At 41.0% G+C, this 19,612-nt stretch overlaps 1 protein-coding gene and 1 long non-coding RNA gene across 2 annotated transcripts in view; one reads left to right on the forward strand and one right to left on the reverse strand.

Annotated features, from left to right (window-relative positions):
* LOC146501744 (glutamate receptor ionotropic, kainate 2-like) overlaps positions 1 to 19,612 on the reverse strand; it is a 77,267-nt gene that overhangs the window by 47,069 nt on the left and 10,586 nt on the right. Inside the window, 5 exon segments of the mRNA XM_085132510.1 lie at positions 5,656 to 5,829; positions 7,298 to 7,351; positions 8,293 to 8,474; positions 10,901 to 11,164; positions 12,143 to 12,310. Of these exon segments, the coding sequence (XP_084988636.1) occupies positions 5,656 to 5,829; positions 7,298 to 7,351; positions 8,293 to 8,474; positions 10,901 to 11,164; positions 12,143 to 12,310 (842 nt within the window).
* LOC146501745 (uncharacterized) lies at positions 8,473 to 11,168 on the forward strand. The gene is made up of 2 exons (XR_014869307.1): positions 8,473 to 10,703; positions 10,835 to 11,168. It is a non-coding gene; the product is annotated as an uncharacterized LOC146501745 (long non-coding RNA).

The following is a 19,612-nucleotide window of genomic DNA, read 5'->3' on the forward strand; positions in this document are numbered from 1 at the left end:
ATGCTGTGGGCTATTTTTCTCGCAATGGTTTGCGTCACTGCAAATCAATACAAAATCTGAGTGATCAGCTTTATCCTGAGGGGGTCGTTGAATGTTCTGATTAGAATGAAAATGATCTGAATCATATTCTTTGTTAGTAGTCAACCAAATAAACAGCTATGTGTCAGAATTTGGACTGACTCGGAAAATCATTGCTGACGCTACAGTGACCTGTGGTCGATGTTTTTTCTTTCGTTTTTTTCTTTAATATCTCATTTGTATGCATCTGTGTATGTTTGTGTGTTTATGTGTCTGGAAGCTCTTGCTTATAGAAGATTACTGGATTTCTCTCTTATTTTTTAGGATATTTATTTTAGCTTAATAGTAAGAAATGGCAGTTTATACATTTTTGTAAAAGAATTATGTATATATGTATATTGAGCATCCATGTGATTGTGAGTGTAGGTGGGAGGGATGGCTTCTTGAAAGATGATAGCTTGCCAAGTGATCCCAAGGCCACCCAATATTCCTGAGCTTAAGTGCAACCATAATACACAGCTTCTTCTGCTTGCACTGGCCTCCAGGGGCTATTTGGATGATAGGGATCTGATGATGGTTGCAGTCTCTGATTGCAAATTCCCTTATTGTCCTATACATAACACCAGCGGGGGTGTGCTTACATTACTGTAGAGGAATCTCTGCTTTGCATGTGTAGTGTGGTCTGCGTTTAATCTTTACGCATTTATATAAAGGTAAAAACGTGTCCGTACTGTGCTTCATTTGATTTGCTTTATTAACACAAAAGGTAAACACAACAAGCAAACAAGACAGTGAAGTAAAATGTGTTTGAGAAAGTAAAACCAAAGGAAAGCAGGATAATAAATCTGCCTTTTAATTCCCCCCTCTCTCCCTGGCTGTTCTCACTCACAAAAGGCTTCTATGGACCAAGGGAGCACTGGTGCTAATAATGTTGATACTGTGCCAAGCCCAGCTGGTGGTGCCCGACACAGGGCATCGAGTGTCTGCTCTCCACAGTCGCTGTCTTTAAAAGGCTCTCTCCTCTGCCAACCGGGATCAGAGGAGGGGGGGATCACATTGCTCTAATGGACGCAACCAACCTGCGAACCTATGTGGCGTTTGTTCTGCTAGCTCTGTCTGTACTATATCAAATACAATAACTAAGCGCCTTGTGATTCCGCGCAAAGAAAAGCGGTTTGTCGATATAAAGCAGACCAGGTTGTAATGATGACTGATTAGAAAATGACTGATACTGGAGGAGGTTTGAGAAAATCTATAAATGCTGTTATCAGAGATGGTAAGAAGGAGATATTTTACATTTCAAAATAATACGTATCAGCTGAACTCTGTACAAAACAGAATTATAAAAAAAATCCCACTAAATAATAAATGATGAATATTTATAATACTGCTGAACTTTCAGCTGTGGGGTAGAAGTCAGTTTGAACAAATAAAAGGATTCCCTCAACTGCTCAGTTTAATTTCTAGCAAGTTTTTTTTTCTCGTGTGACTCATATCAAGCAAAATTACAGTATGCATTCAATAGTATTCTCACTGGGGAGCACCACATTTGGCTCAACACCCACACCGAGGACCTTCATTTGGCTGGAATATTGTATGAATGAAGCTCACTGGGAGAGGGATTCGTGTGTCAATATTGTCTTCCTATTGTCAGTTTCCAGGCAGTCATGCTCTGTATCAAACCCAGTAGTGATGCCAAATCTGAGCCAAGTCCTCCCCTCTTGGAACAGGCAACTGAATCCTCCTGTAGGTGTTTCGAACATACATGCTGTGCTCCACAAACACACATTTAAATGTAAACATCCATGGTAAACCCATTGTTAATGGCATGTAGCAGCCACCTAGCAAGCTTTTTCATTCTGCTCTCGCTGTGTGGGTGTCTCCCACTTTACTCCCAGCAGTGCTCGTTAATGCAGCTAGGTATCTGTTCTCATCTCTCTCCCTGCTGCTCTTTACCCCCTGTGCACCATTTCTGGGCAAAACTGCTTCCTCCTCTTTCTCTTCCTAATTCATTTTCTGCTCCCATTATCCCTAATTTGAACCCAAACAGAAATGAAGTATACTTATCACAAATTATTTTAAAAGGCACAATCTGTGACACACACAAACACTGCATTTAAATCCGCTGATAGAATTTGAGTCGTTGTTGATCTGGTAGTTACTGGTGGTAATGACGAGATCATTCCAATAATACGCATGCAATTATTTCGTTTAAACGCGTTAACCACCGGAGAAAGCAAACACGTCTCGACTGGAACTGGGGCACAGAGGATTCATCGTGTCATGCGGCATTAAGAGAGAAGTCTAATGAAGAAAACGATTAAATGTTGCATTTCGCATTGTTTAAATGCATGCGTGCTCCAGATTTTCTTTTCAGAATAGCATCCAGAGGCACGTGTTATAAAAACAACTGGTGTGTGCACTTGGCAGCGCCGCGTTTCACAAGTCAATTTTACTCACTAGTACATGTGCGAGTGCTAAAGGGCTCTCGCGTGCTCAGGCACGACGTGCGAGCCGTTTGTTTAGCCTAATGAAATGTGTTAAAATTAGGATGCAGGAGATCATCTCATATTGCAAATCACAGCTTGCAAGTTGCAAATCTGGCAAATGGGACCCGGTATATGCATGTAACGTTTTCTGTTAGGCGTGTAATTTTTATCCCAAGGGGGAACACCAGGCTGCCACTAACAATTACACATCAAAGCAGTAATGCAATGCAATTACACTGAATAGCTAAAATGATCACCATATACACTGTTAAATATGAACAGCTTCAGGATTTCCAAAGATTTAGCACTTTCTTGTGTACTATATGAAAAGGACCTAAAAGGGAGCTATCCAATCACTCTGTGCATATTAATTACAAATCTAACTCTAACTATTTTATCCTTATTATTATTATAATGATTACAGTGGCCTTTGTTGAGGAGCATTTCTGTGTAGTGTTTGTTGTTTTCAATTAATTTCACCCATGTGTCTTATTTTTGTCCCATGTGATCGAAAGGAGCAGCAACACCCATGTCATAGCCAGCATATTATCCAAACAACTGCTCTCTACTAATAAGAGAGTGATAATTATGAGCTATTACACCAGAATTTTCAATTGTTTTGATGACACTGGAGAACATCCAGCTCTCTGTGGTGGTAATTATAGCTCAATGAAATGCAGACATAAATGAAATGGTGGAGATGCAGAAAATATCCAGGCCTAAAACCTCAGCGAGGCGTACAACTGGGAAGCTCTTTTTTTTTCCTCTCTTCCCTTCTCCTTAGTTAAATCCTGGTATATACTTAGCTCAGCGATCGGGGATTTAAAATAATTCAAATTAAAACAAAGCATTAAAAGCAAATATCTCATTAGCTGAAGGCAATAATTAGAAACAGATGGGACAAAATAATAATCAGATTAGACACGAGATATCTAATAAATCTGCTGGGTGCATTTCTCAGTACACGGGCTGCGGGTCTTTAGTTGCTGTAAATTCACCTCACGACGCAGGGTTAAAACAACTTGAGCTTCACATTACTTGGGGGATATTGTCTAAGAGTCGACACAAACAAGCAAGATCAACAGCGCACGCACACACGCACGCAAAAATAACTGGACTAATTAGCCCTGCTACTTTGATTATGTGTCCTTCCATGTCAGAGATACCTCTGCCAAACAGGGTTAGGAGGCAGGGGCTCAGTGTGTCTGCGGCTTCGAGCTTGCCTAGTCTGAGGAAGGGCTTCTCATTATGCGTCCTTTCCTCAGACACTTGGCCTCACCCAAAGCACCAAGTGTCTGTGTGATTATTCACTACCCTGCAACACCGGGCTAGTGGCGTAAGCAAACATCAGATGCACCTCTCAATATTTGTAACACCCTCTCCCCCATCTTTTCTGTCCAATCTTCTCTCGCCCCTCCTCCTCATCAAACACCCCCCCACCACCACCACTTTTTGCCGCAACCCATTTCACCTCACCCCTCCCCTTCCAAACCTCCTCTCATCTCAGTCAATCACAAGGTGACACAGATGGCGTTGTCCTGGTAACCATCTCTACACAACTGTTGCCTGGTCACCGAGCACAAACAAGCCCAGAGCCCAGCAAGGCTTCTGTACTGCATAGAAAAGGAACACGGCACCAGAGAGGAGAAATAAAAGGCTAGAGGCAAGGTCGGGGGTGGAAGGTCACACGCTGGCCGCTGCAGCACTCTACCGCTTTATTTAATGACACCCTTAAAGGTGTCACCTTTAACCCGAGGCAGTATAGCTGAAGTATCGGGAAAATCTATGGGATGACTAAAAAAAAAGAAAAAAAGAATTGTATTTGCGTTACGGAAAAGCAGATTGTTATTTAAAACGCGTTCATATTCCGTCTAAGTACAGAATCATTTTATATGAGCAGCAAAACCGTTTCTCCATTATGTATTTAATATAACATCAAAATGGCAGTGTTTGTACATTCAGGCTGCGCTCTCTGCATTCGCTCATTACAAAGACCTGTCTTAAGGTGAAACGAAAATACCCAAGACTAGCATGCACTCCGTCAAGCATGCTATTGGATGCATTATTTATTATTCAGCCCAGTGATTCTAATCCAATGAGATATGTCAATACATAGGATAGAATCTGACAAAATGATTCATGCAATGCTAATTAATCACTTCAGCCATCTCCACTGAAATCAATTAATTTCCATTGATTTAAAAAAACAAAAAAATCAAGTGCATCATGCCGATGCTTGAGGGAAATAGAATATTACATTTCCGTTTTAAAGCCGTGCATGCTGAATATTTCTGACATAACTTAGGCTGTAATATATGTAGATACATTTAAAAAAAACACAGACATTTAAATTCATCACAAACGGTGTGTGTTCATTTTTGATCATGTGTGTAAGGCTGTGATTGATACGAATAGACACCATGCACTGTGGCTAATTCAAGGCTTGTCTTTAAGTCTCTAATGAAAAGATTCTTCTTTCATTGCACAGATTTTGGAAACCAGATCTTAAATCTGGCAAGAACAAAGAGAGGCAGGCTAAAAGAAGGAAAAAAAAGGTGTTTGTCTCAAAGGAAGGTGTTGTGAGGGAGGTGGAGTAAATTGACTGTTTACAACAACAGACCCAGAAAGGGACCTTGAACGTCCATGACGAGCTCCATTCCCATTTTCACTTTCAAATCACCTTATCCCATGCTTTTTTGGATGCCATCCTAAAAAACCAGGGCCATAATTTCCATCCAATTTGCTCCCTCTCTCTGCATGAACACTGACAGATTGTCATATTTTGGCCACGCTCCCAGAGGAGAGTTGTGAGAGGCAGGAGGGCAGATAAACGGCTATTACCATTCACACCAGCTCATTACGGAGCATTTAGACCCAGGAGCACCAACTCAAAAGCTCCACGCGGTACCCACCCCAGGAGCCCCTCACAATTGAGTTTGTGATTGACAACTGGTACTCAGTTACAGTTCTTTTCCTCCACAGCTACGCTCTATTTCAAAACACTCATTTTGTTTCATCAATCAAAAAAAAAACCCCAACAAAAAAACAAAACCAGAAAACTTTATGCATGGCATCCAAATTATTTGGGTAGTTTTTATTTTTATGTGGACAGTAGTGATACATCTTAGATAAAAAGGTTTGGGCCTACCGTCATGAATCCATCCAGCAGGCCCGAGTCTGGCTTGGGTGGGGCTTGTAATCTCTCCATTGACCACTTCTCGATGATCGACGACACCTGAGAGTTTTCTGTGTTGAGTATGCGGAAACCGGTCATGTTGACTCCACTGTAGCGATATGGTTCCATGTCAAGGGCGAAAAGGTCCTAGAGACGCAAAGATCGAAATGTAACTGCATTTGATCTGAAAAAAAAAAAACTGGATTTTCTCATCTTCCCTCCTCCACTGCTATACATCGCTCATTTTCATAATTACAAGTCGACGTTTGAGCGGCAGCCACTGCCAAATGAGGGAGCGCAAAAGGGTGCAGTTGAAGGGATTTCAGGAGCTATTTCATCTTATGCTGAGACAGTAGCCTTGATAAAGGCAAGCCTTTCAAGGTTACCGGCATGCTTTTGGTGGACTGCCATCTATCATGTGGACGGAAAAGGACGACCCAATTGTCCCGCATGCAGCATGTCTGGCATCTCACCAGGCAGATGTCTCTGGGATGCAACAACACAGTTGACAGAGAAACAGCGGGCGATGGACGCAGAATGGGGCTGCCGTGGTCAATGTTTGCTGTCCTATTCCGAGAGCAGCATGAATGGCTTGGTACCAGTGTGCAGCATCTCGGGCCAGCACACTGGCTTCCAATTCTGCCAAACACTGACTGATGTTAAAGTAGGCATGCTTCCATCCCGGCAAGAAACAGCATGCCACCGAAAGAGGCCTATAATCACCATTCTCTTCCCTTTCCCAATGACATACCTGCTGTCACTCACTCCCCTTTCATCTAGGCAGGTTCTTACTGTATGTGGATTCACTAGGGATAGTTACATGTCCTCTGCAATGGTAAATGTCTTTTCAGGTCAGTTTTCTCTAACCTTTTCCTCACCCTTTCCAACTGTGTTCCAAACAACACAGCGGGCTATTTGTTTGTTAGAGCTATAATGGACCAAATGGGTGACAGTCTCATCTGCTCAGGGCTATTATCTAAGCTCTCAGTCTTCTGTTCTCTGGGCTCAGTGAAGATGTGCTGCTTTTCATCTGGAGTGTGAGAAGCAATCTTTGTAGCGGCTAGATCAAAGAAATTTAGCAAACTTCAATCGCTGCTGGAGTGAGAATAAAATACCTGCAACTGCTTTTGTTTCCTAAACTCTGGGTAGTGGTCAGCCAGGTGAGGTGAGAAGGTTGTTCAGAATTTAGAAAAGAAATTAAAGTTAAACTTTCTCAACAGACGCAGTGGAATGCAAAGGGTATATTTATAATAGACTGCATAACAATGACTCAGCCTTTCAAGGGCATCGGTTTCTGTGATCACAAAGTCAACTTGCACTTCGGGTTCAAAACGCCTCACATAAAATGAAAATAATGGGATGTTTTTCTTTGACTAGTTCTCGGTTAGCGGTATTAAATTGTATTCTCAGAAATGAAAAAGTGACAGGTAATTTTTCATTGCAACAAGGAAAAAAAAAAACAGATTAATGTTTGCACTACAATAGGCTCAGAAGAAGAAATATCTCCAAACAGCACGTTATCAAGTGGACGGGGCTGTGCAAAAAGAAAAAAAAGTAACAAAACACAGTCTATCATCACATCTTGTCAACAACAAAAAAGTCCCAGGGTACTCACCAAGGTTGTAAATATATAATGATAGTACTCCGTCATCATACCCATTGCCAGGGCCTACAGGGAGAAATAAAAAGCAAGCAGTAACTAAAAGTCAATTACAAATAGCTTAATGAATTGCGGTATTAGAATTACTAATTGACCTGTTATTTAATACATATTGCCACCCTGACACCTGTCAGAAAGGCACCTGAGACTGGAAAAAATGTGAAAGCGGGGGCCTGCCAAGGCATTTTTAATTGTCCTGATGACTAATGAACAGACTTATTCGGTTATTATTACACTCAGAGCCGAGACGGTATCATGACACTGACAGTAATTTTGCTTGAAAAAAATCAGTCTATGCATCCACATTGCTCATGTTTCTCCCAATACGCTGTACATTATACCCTAAGTCCATGTGGGCTCGGCACTGCATTGTGCATGCAACGATAAATAACAAACAAAATATGCGCCACAATAAAGAATCATTAGTTTTGACACACAGCTATAGAGAGAACTCCAACTGTGCAATATGCTTGTGAGAAGACTTGAGCTCAACAACAACCCCCACGGTTCTCATTAATAATGCGCCTCTGCTAAATGAATTGAACATGCCTGTGAGCAGAATTAGACTTTATAATTTAAAAGAAAAAAAATATGTACAATGGAAAGCATCCATTATGACGGGCCACGAGTAGATATCTAACAAACAAAGATTAAAGATGTACAGATCTGCAGCAGTTCTTAAAGAGAGAAAGAATAAGATAGGGATCACACATGGACTTATTTTAGCACATATATATGTGTATATATATATATATATACATATGAGTCTGGGTACTCAGTAGCATGTGAAAATTTCTTTAAGGGGAAATTATGTAAATTTTATACAGTAGCTAGCTTACTTTTAACTAAATTCAGGAAACAGTGTGATAAAATTACTTATGCTGTTCACAAATGCTGCAGACATCCGTGAGTCTAAGAGAGTATCAGGGCTCATTAAGGTGAGTTGATACCTGTTTCAGGATCCAGGCAGCCATCTCATGTCCACAATCAAATATGACATGGAACTCCTTTGCCTTCTTCATCTCCTTCAGAAGTGGCTTGGCGTCCTTGGTCTCTGTGGGCAGCTGTCGGATCTTCAAACGAATGTTGTATCGTGAAGGTGCCTTGATCAGCTCCTGCAGTCGAATGAGGCCTGCAGACAAAGAGGATACATGTATAGTGTGAAAGGACCATTTTAAAGATGCGGCAACATTGTGTGTTTGATGTGCCACCATTTTGAAGTATCTCTGATTCTAAGGAGGCCACGAAGACCAATTGGAGTCATGTATTCTCAGCAGAAAAAATATGCTCATATGCAAGTCTTCCAAATCCGCAGTCTATTGATCCTCCTACTCATGCTTGGCAAGCAAACAGACAGCTACAGACTTATCAAGAGAATGTTACACCAAGCCAGCACATTGCACTCTTTTATAACAAAAACCACAATATAGAGAGCGCCACATTTTGCAACCTCCTACAGAAAGTCCCATCCTGAAAGAAGCTTCCCAAATGGTGATTTGCTCTTGTCTTCCATGATACCATAGAATAGCGCGGAATAGGTTCAATTTTTATCCAGATGGAAAGCCGTGGTCAATCCTGCCTCTTCTGCCTCTCTCACATACACTTCAGATGTGTTCTGATGAGAGAGGCTCTGTTTGCCCAGCTTGTACTTGCCCCCAGGGAGCCCGGCGCCTTCGTCACACATTGAGCTACAATCTTCACCTTTCATTTCTCGACCACACGCTCAGGTAGAAAGCTCTCCGGGAGATACTGTGATGAGATTACAATGAGTTTCTCCCTCAGTAAAGAACTTCAGAGTCCAGGGATGAAAGAGGCTGGATTGATGGGAGAGATGATTACTTGTCATGGGTATAAAAATGGATGGAGCAGCAAGGATAGTTTGAGAGGGAACTGGAGAGAGATAGGATTTTTTTTTTCAACCACTTTAAGATAGCTCAGCCTATTTTTTATTTTGAAATGAAGTGCTGTGTGAGCAGTTTAATGGTCTTACTGTGAGTGGGGCTGGGTCTCCCTGAGGCCTATAGAAAGATTGGTGTGAAATAGGAACATGCAGGTCTCGCCTTGAAAAGTACCATTGTAGGGAGGAATACTGAACCTATACAGCTTTCCTCAGGTAATCCCAATAGATCCCTACTCTAGGGCATGTCTGCGTCTCCCTGTTTTTGTTCGAACTGACACTTTGGGAGGTGTTAAGCTAGGAAAAAAAATCTGTCAAGGGAGCTCAACGTTTGGGAAACACTGTCATTGTAGATGTTTGTGGGCTCTGGCTAATTCCTTCAGACTTTCCCCCTGGATCTTCTAACGGCTGTGTGTGAATATTTTATCCCCTCTGATAGTTTTTCCTGTCAGCCGTCAGATAGGCTCCAATCAGCAGAGCGGGGCTCTGGAGCATGAAGCTGTGTGATTACAGCCTGAGACCGGGTGGAAACGGAGGGGGTAAACAACATGGCTGTGCAGCTGTCACACTTTTCAGGGCGTCAGGTGTGTTACAGCCTATACGTACCACAGAGGAGGCCCAAGCAGCTCCTATCTGATGCAGAGAGAGGTGAGAGATCACCCCATTTGGCATCTCTCCGGGACAGTTTGCAGGAGAGTGAGGGTGTTAACATACTGAGCTCCAAGGTAGGAAGAGAGGGGAGGTCAAGGAGATGAGTCAAAATAATGTGGCAAGCGGGACGAGCCAATGGGATATCAGCTGAGGTTAATGTATGAGTGCTAGAACGCTGCAGGATTGGCTATTTACAATATATCACAGATGTGGAAGAAGAGACACTTGAAGAAGTCAAATGGCTGTAAAAGTGATGCTTTCAAAAGGAACAAAAGGGCTCTCGTATCTATTTAGAGGCGCTGCATAGGATGTCAACTACAAGACTATATAGACTGGTGGAGAGAAGAAATTGAATTCATTAGGCAACCTGAAAATTTAATCCTCCTCTCTGCTCTGTAATTTACTTACATTTACTTGTCAACCACGTCATGCCAAAAAGCTCATAACTTGTGAATACGCATTTGAATATTGTTATCTTCTCTAGAGTGATTATACTTTACCTTGTAAAACTCTCACTGTGCTCCAGCTAAAATACGACTGGCCTTTTAAAAAGCACGTTACGAGGCACTCTGCAAAGTCACAGGATAGACAAAATGGCTCAGAGACTCATTTGATTGCCACCCTCAGAGATCAAGTGTCTCTGTGTGTTATTAATGGCTGTTGTCAGCGCCCACATACTACAATTCTGCATTGCATTAATCTGAAGAGACACAGGGTCATTCTGGGTAATGTGGTTCTCGTTTTTTTTCCTTGCTGCTGCTCACTCTCCTGGAAGACTGACATGGGCAGCACCTGGAGGACTAAGGCAGAACAGTAAGCTATTGATTTCTGAATTAACTTGACAGGTTACAAAGCACTCTCTGAACTCTGAGCAGCACTGCTGCTTTTTGTAGATCACCTGGTACTTCTTTCTTACTGGACATTGTTTTTTGGTTGGTTTTAAGAATTGTCACATCCATCATCACACAAAACACGCACCAGTGGAAAATGAAGACAGACACCGACTGTACCTGTACCTGTGCTGTCGTCATAGACCACGGTGACTGTTCTCCACTTGAAGAAGTGCACCAGGTCGAGAATGGCTCTGCTGAGGGAGGAGAAGTCAGGGTATAGGCTGACATAGTACGAGTCCCTGTTGTCTGACACCTGATGCTTCCACTTGGTCTGGATGTGGGGCACTCCCAAAGCATTGCAGATGGACTGGACCGCGTTAGCTGACGAGCTGTGTGAGGGGCCAAAAATGGCCGCCACACCTAAGGAAAGCTGGTCACATGCTGATGGGGTAGCAAGGAAAAATAATAAACAAAAGAAAACAAAAAGACAGTTAGTTTCATGTTTCGGTTATGCTTTTAAGTTTCACTATATCTCATATTCTCAATTTTTTTCTTTTTTTTTGTCCACATGTCACCCGAAGCAACCAAAAAATAAACAGAACCGGTGATTAGTCATTTCCTCAGCCCAGCAGATAATCTTAATTCCGACTGTGGAATTTTCTTTTATAGCCGCTAGCGGTTCGGAGCGTTGTTTATACAAGCTGGACCTCTGTTTGGGTAGGAAGGAGAACATCTTTCACACTGTTCCACTGTGGTTGTGATTGATGTGGGCAAACAAAGAGAGGGGGGAAAAAAAGATGGGAACACTCGGGGAAAAAAATAGCAAATTAATAAGCCTCGCAACCGTGAGGACTTCACAAGGTATCTTTGGTCATTTTTCTCCCCTTCGTTAGCTCAACTCTCTTTAAACTCTGTCAATTAGTAGCCCATTTTAACAAATAAATGTCAAGTCGTTTGTGGATGTAAACTGCATTAGTGGTTAGATGGGGCGAATAACAGAAAATATTCTACGATTTACTCTGCGGTTTTATCTGGAATCACTGCCCGGTTTACACGTTCATAATAATAATAATAATGATGCAATAATCTTCTTTACTGTGAGCAGTAAATTGAGATTTCAGACACCGTGAATACAAATGCTTGTCCATCATCAGTGACCAACAGGGCAGGTTTTAGGTTCCCTCTACAAAAGGTTAATGCATTACACATGGGATTTACAGCATAAAAATACAAGCTACACATGGACATTACTTTTATCCTTTTAACTGATAAAACATGAATCGATTTGACACTCAAATAGGAAAGTAGAGTGTGCAGTGTTTGTCTGAATGGCTACCTATAAAATACGAATTCATGTAAGAACAAAAAGCACTCACAGTGAGATTCGGCTAAACGTCCTTTCCATTCCTCTTGACTCACCTTTCCGGGAAGCCTCAAAGCTGTCAAAGATGTTTATTCTCTGGATGTCATAGGTCAGCGTGGTGTTGGGGAGCAATGTGCGGTTCCTGTTGATTGTGTTCAAGGCAAATTTAAAGGCTAGTTCCTCTGCTCCCGAGGGGCCGCTCTCAATGGATTCAAATATTCCTCCTGAGGGATAAAAAGCAGGAGAGAACAAGACGTTTGAATGGCGAGTCCAGCCTCCTATAATTGCCATAGATTCCTTAACACAAGAAACCTTCAAGTAAATGATGGATATGATGCAGGCAATTACAGCTCAAGCAGTGCATCATTTTTTAAGTATTTGTACTCATATTATTGATGCTGCTGTGTTCAGTGCTTTTCACAGCTCAGTCTCATGCTGACATGAAACAGATTTACAATGCGGAGTAGGCATTTGGATCCCTGCTGATTTGCATTCTGTGGCAGTCGTCGGCGTAATTATAGGCAATTAGTTGCATTGGGAGGTGAGTTCAGGGGTGGTTGCCCTTCTTTAACTCCCTCGCTCAGCCTTGACAGAAAGGTTCACTCTACCAGTTGTCCCATTGATTTAAATGATTCTCAAATGAGATGCGAGCAAAGAAAGCCGGGCAAGAGCAGAGGGAAATTAAAGTGAAAAGGTAGACGAGAGAATAAGAGCCACGGGGGAAATCAGAAACATATTTAAAGTGGGTATAAATAGAGGCAAGTCAGAAAGACAGATAACGAGAAGGTCAATCAAATCAGAAATTAAGATGCCATTGGGGCATTTTTAACAATACTAATTAAAAACATATGAACCTAACTGTATGTCTCACTGTTTACTCTTGTTCAAATCTTGTTACCTTTTTGGTGTCTGTAACTGATGAAATAAAAACTTTTACATAACCAAACTATTTGCGCAGACACTATAATTACTGCTGCAAAGAAAGGTGTTGTCAGTTTAAAATAGCATCCTTCAGAACTGTCAGTTATTCTGAGCACAACAGGGACAATTAATGCTCCAGCTGGTCTATTTATGCACTTCAGGATCCGAGACAAAGAATATCAATGTTTAAAGTGAGCCACTACAAATGTGTCTTGTTTTCTGATTATGTCAAGCATAATTTTATCTGCATGTATTTACACTGGACTTGGTATGCTTTCTCCTATTTTCTGTCTTTGGGATCCTGTTGAAATAGTAGATGGTCCCGTTAAACACAGGTAAGTAATGCAAGTCATTCTTAGACTGCTTTAAACACCCATCTCACACAAGTCTTGGATCTTTAGGATGTCAATTAGAGCAGCTATCCCTACAGTAGTTGCTCTGGCTTTGACCCAACCTTCTGTTTGCAAGCCATTTCGAGGAACACTGGCTTAAAGGAAGAGGAGCTTGATTCACAAAGGGGATAAACTAAGGGAATGCACCAAAGAGGAGAATAAAAAAGGATCATTTTGAACTTTGAATTGTAGGAAGTTTTAAAATGTTTTCCTGGAATTGGGTATAAAAAATTGCACCAAATTTGCATGCTCTGTTTTGTTTTGTTTTTAGTGGGTTTTAGGAACATTTATGAAAATATATCAGTGTTCACATCATCTAATCCACAAGCCAGCCACTCAGCACATATGCAATTTCAGGTGTAACTGGGGTCAGAGAGAATTTTCACATACCCATCAACAGGATGAGGTAAAACCGCGTGAAAGGGGGTCTGATATGCAGCATTATGTAGCATATTACTGTGTTTGCATGTATAAATATGGACACTTGCTTTTAATGTGTTTTTATCCCAACTGCAAAGCACTTAGTCACTGTGTGTTGTTTTTTTAAAGTGCTATACATATACAGTTATTATTCTTCTTAATATATTAAATCACACCAACAATATTTGAATGTGCCTGTGGTGAAACAGCTTTGGAGTCAATCAGCCACTTTCAGCTATGAAAATAAAAACATAGGAAGACAACACATTTCAACAGCTGATACACCTTTGAAAGTGGTCTAAATCCCATGAAGGCTATACAAAAATCAAACTTAAAAGAGAATGCATAAGGGGGGAAGATGAAAGGGTGTTGTGAGAGGAGCTTTGAGAAACACTCCAGAAGACGAGAGCAGAGTTCACGAGTGCTTCTATGGATCCCATCCTCTTGGAGGACAGAGTCAGTTTGACTGAATCCAAAATGAAAAACTTTAAAGCCTGTTTATTGATTCAATTATACAGAGCAAAGGGGGAAGTAAAACTGAAAGAGTGGCACATTTTTTGAAAGAGTACAGAAAGAAAGAGAGCTTTACAGTAACAGATAGCAGCTATAAATAGCATCTGGCCATGGCAGGCAGTAATAGAAAATGAGAGCAGGAGGGCAAAGAAGATGTCATTAACCCGAGGAAGGGAGCTTTGTCACTGTCACCACAGTACAGCCATATATTGGGGGTTCTTACTTTATTTTATGGAATTTTCATTTATATATAGTGCCGTCCAGCATTGCAGTTTGTGATAAGAGATATGTACAAAGTTAAGAAAGCAATGAAGCACACATTCTGAGCGTCACTGTGTCACTCAGTGAGCTGAGTTAATGATTTTTTCATGTGTAAATCCTCCTCCTATACAGCGATGTGATGCGAACATGTTGCTATTCATGGCTTTTCATTTTACTGAAATGACACATTAATCTTCAAAGGAGCGAATACCCAAAAATCACCATTAAAGATGATAGAAATCATGTCAGTCTGATCTAATAGATAATTATTACAGTATAGCCCTGAGGGAGCAGGCTGAGCTCCACTGGGCTGTTGAAAATTAGCATAAGGGCTTTAGGTTATGCACATCTGATTTCCCTGGCAAGCTGTATGTCTTGGGCATGCTGGTTTGCTAGAAATCATGTACCTTAAGAACTCAGAGAAGAAACATTAAATAAAAGTCTGCAGAGGATAACATAAAATATTTACAGTTAAATTTCAAAATGCTAATAAATGGAATAGCAATGGTTATCGTTTGCGTTAGTGCTCCTTTGAATCTAATGTGCTACATGAATCCTTGGTTTTCATTTGCACTATTGATTATAGAGACTAATCCATCTCGTGCTCCTTCCCAAAGTAGATGTTATGCATCTTTCAAGAGACATAAGTGACATTAAAACCCATATGAGATAATGTATATTTACCTTGTTTAAAGTCTAATAACACTCTAACTATTATATTTGCATTTATCTTCTCCTTTCTCTTGTTTTTGTGGTCCGTGTGACTGCAGGTGTGTGAGTTGCAGCTGAGATAATCAGCCTGTGTGTGTGCGTGCGTGCGTGCGTGTGCATGTAAGAATTATAGAGCTTCCATCACTGGGATTGGTTTGAATTATGGTGCAAATGAAAGCTCTGAGTGAGTTATGAGCTGGATAATCACTCTGACGAGAAAACAGGGCCCGCTGATCGGAGTGTTTCAGTGTGCCTGGATATGTGTGTGCCTGTGTGTCACTGAAAGAAAGAGAGAAAGACTGAGCGGAAAGCCAAGACCAAAGCGTAATGCGGGAGGGTGGCTGAATACTTTCCTCCCTTTTAATGTTTTATCACTGTTAATGAAGTGTATTTTGGATTACAATTCTGCAATAACTTGCTCACTGGCTTAATATCTCTCAGAAGTTAAGTTTGTTCTAAATTAACTTCTGTACACAGAAAAAGTACATCTCTGAAGGGCATACTTGAAAAACACTAGTAACAGACAACCTTGAAAATCACATTCAGTAAAGTCTATCTGCCGATCAAATGCTGTTCGGAACAAAGATTAAAGCTAAGACTTTTTTTTTATTACTTTGTTGAATTGTGAGCACTTGCGAAGCATTGCAAACTGTGAATGAAAATACATTTAGCACAATTAGCTCTCTCTACTGAAGGATGCTCTTGTACAATGAGAGATGGGAGTTAGATATGTTGCCATGGCGACTCATGCAGCTATGCTATGGCTGAGAGGCACCGGCACTTTTGGCATGTGAGGAGCTGATTGGTGGAGGAAGGGCATTGTGATAGTGTGTACGACCTGTCTCTGTGACTAATGACCAGCAGTGCAGCTGCAGGATGGCAGTGGGCAGTCGGGTGGCTGCCATGGCAACATGCGAGCAACTGCGTTGCTAAGGCAAATGGCCCAGGTATGCGCATGAAAGCCTTCAGTCTGGCTGCAAGACCTCCACCCACCACACCCCAACATCTACCACACCCTAACCCGCTGGCCCGTTTCTTCCTTCCTCCATCTTTCAGCCAGAGAGGATCAGTGCAACAGGCAGGAGGCAAAAGTGATGGAAACGCTCCATAAATATCCCTGAAATTCCCAGTGGGAGCGCTCCCTGACATGTTTGGCGGTGAATGGGACATGATGCATGAAGGCCTGCAGAGATTCGCCGCCCCTAGTCATTAATCTGAAGCTCCCCTTCTTAGAGCTGATGACTGACCTTCCTATGCCACACAAGAGCCAATTCTATCTCGACCTGAAGATCCCTGAAAATCTGACCAGCACACAGGATACTCAAACTCTGCAGGAAGCGCTCTCGTGTTATGACAGCCTATCATACAAAAAATCTTCTGCACAAAAATTATAACTATTTGGATCACTGCAGGATATTGGCTTATTTGTCAAACACTTCTTGTAAATATTCATTGCTTTTGGAGGTGTGACATTCTTCACTATTTTAGTCTGTGTGCATGATAAGAGATGCATGCTGTGTTTAAACATTTTGTAGCCAAGACTATACATGCCAATGCATTGTTTGGCAACTACATCCTTTATGGTCTTATTATCTTGATGAGCATTAATACTGAAAGAGCAAGACAGAGGACAACTGTAAAACTAGCTAATAAAGCAATATTATGTTTAGAAAGATGCTCAATACATTTTTGGTTGTGTCTAGTGAGCTCAAGAGTAGCACTTTAGAGTGTGATGCAGGCAACATGTGAAATGTAGCTGAGGAACAAATGAGGAAGGAATCAGCAGCGACCTGATAATTAACGAGCTGTTAATGAGCAGCTCCTAAATATAACTCAGAATCAAGGACTAGATGATGAGGGGTTGCCAGAGATTGATAAGTCAATACGTTTAGGTGAATCAAAATGACTGTGACGTTCGTCACTGGTGGCACTAAATCAGGAATGCACATTCACTGCAAAAGTACCAAGCATAGTTAAAACAGAATATGATATACAGCATAAAAAATAAGGGGAAAAAAAGTACTACCAATCAATAAAAAACAAATCTATAATCAGCTAACCCGTTCGAAGCTGAAGATGAAACCCATAGGAGGTATTGTGTGTGAACAACAGTTTTTATCTAGCTTGTCTGGCTTGTTGCTGTTTTCTCCAGAATAGAATCACTCCTGTCACCTTAAAGCCTCTTGACACTGGGCTGGACTGTCACCTGCCACTGCTGGATGCTAAGACTCAGAGTGAGTCACACACTTGAACATACAAGTGCAAACAGACACAATCACGCACTTCGAAGATTGAAACTAAACAAAGCTGTCATGCAAGAATCCACTGAGTACAAGGAAAATGTGGCTGATGAGAGAATTTATAGCTCCTGCCTGCAGCATTTAAAGATGTCTAACTTGAGCTGAACTCAGAGTAATAATGAGCTTATCCATTGCAAAAAGATCAATTTCATCAATCTCTTATAATGAGCGCATACTGTCTTCAATTAGAATGTGTGCCATGGCCCTCATCCCTGACCCAGCTCCAAGTGGGAAACCAGTGATCATATAACATGTATTAATTCCAGGCGCTGGCAACAGATGTGCTAATTTGCTAGGCTCTCTCTATTCATAATAATGTGCCAGCTCCCTCCTCAAAGTATGTGCTAATTTGCAAGGGCTTATTGTGGATGTGCTAAACTACCGGCTGACATTTTGTGTGCTAATTTGTCAAGCAGGGACCCCTTTTGGTACTAATTGTGCCAAACTGTGAGTACACTTCCACAGGCCTTGAATTGCTGAATTCCTAAATGACTTCTGTCTGCTAGCGGTTTCCAGCCTCTTCACTGCTCTCGAATTGTGAAAGCAACTGAAAAGAAATACCAACTACTGTGAAAATAAGATGTATAAGCACTAAGTGCTCACACTCGCCTGCACACATAGGCATATAAGGGTGCACACACACATTCTGACTATTCACAGAAAATATGTGCCTGCACTTGAGATTGCACAACGTCCCTAAAGAAACACATTCTGTGGATGTTTTGCTGTATGACCAAACACGCTCACATAGATTCATGCTGCGAAGCTTGTTAAAAAGCTCCTTATAAACCCATAAAAAGGTCACAAAGGAGTTTAATACTAATAATGGTTACTTTATTTTTTTTAAAAATTGCTTTAAAATTTCAGTTAGTATCACAAATCTCACCCCCAGTGAGAATCTCTTCCCAAACAGGCATGCAGAGAAATCATTTTTTACCCCAAAATGATTTATTAACATTACAGAACAAGAGGAGATAATTACATTTCGGGCTACATTAATATTTTATATATTATCAGAACTGTATGTATATTAGAACATATTAAAAATGGTTTAAAACAATCTAATGACAATTCCCTATTTTCCATGGGGGTGGTTAGATGAGAGGTATTTCAAAAAATATCTGCTGACACTTCTGCTACACACAAATCATCAGAGGTACACAACAAAAGACATTATGGTTGTTGTAATATGAGATGTACACAGGTGGTAACACCTTTGAGCTCTTGCTGAGGCATCATTCAGTGGTGCCTCGGGAAGAGGAGTCATTTTCACTCTTCGCAGGCAAATAGCTTTCAGTTGTCTTTATGTTGTTTCTCTGTGGGGAACATTGAAAGGCTTTTTTTTTTTCTCGCCTCTGTGACAGATACAGAGACTGGGAGTTTATTGGGTGACAGGCAACAGTGCTTTGGATTAAATTGGGCTTCTACGTTTTCTTATGTACATGATCACATCTTCCTCTTTTGCTGCCATTGGAGTCAGTTCTGTCATGGCAAAACGTTGTGAAATTCACCATCCTGACTGGGAACTGTCTACTATCTTAACGTCTGTGCTTTGAGGGCCATGAACAAGCCGAAGTTGGAGGTGCACTTATGCATATAACTTTGGTTACCTATGCTAAATGGACAAAATATGGTCACTGGTCTCCTTGGATCAAGTAGAGGATTTTTTTTCATTTTTTTTTTTTAATTTAGTATCTGGATTTAAACATTACATTACCAAAGCATTACAGCCAATCAAAATCTGTAAAGATATGTAGGGATGCACCAATGAGGAGCTTTAATTACACTGGTAATTTTCTTTTGTAACTTTTCATTGGCTTGTGTAATTTAGCATTTCCCTAATGAATACCAATTCAGTAAATTTACATTCTTTCATGTACTTATTTGTCGTATTTTATTTTCTTATATTTTATAAAGTTTGCAATGCAATCTTCACGTTGAGCTTGGATGCTGCCTTACATATAAAAGATTCCCGGCCTCACAGTGAGGAGTAAACCTTACTAATTTA

This window comes from Neolamprologus multifasciatus, chromosome 15, assembly GCF_963576455.1.
Source record: "Neolamprologus multifasciatus chromosome 15, fNeoMul1.2, whole genome shotgun sequence".
Taxonomy (NCBI): Eukaryota; Metazoa; Chordata; class Actinopteri; order Cichliformes; family Cichlidae; genus Neolamprologus; species Neolamprologus multifasciatus.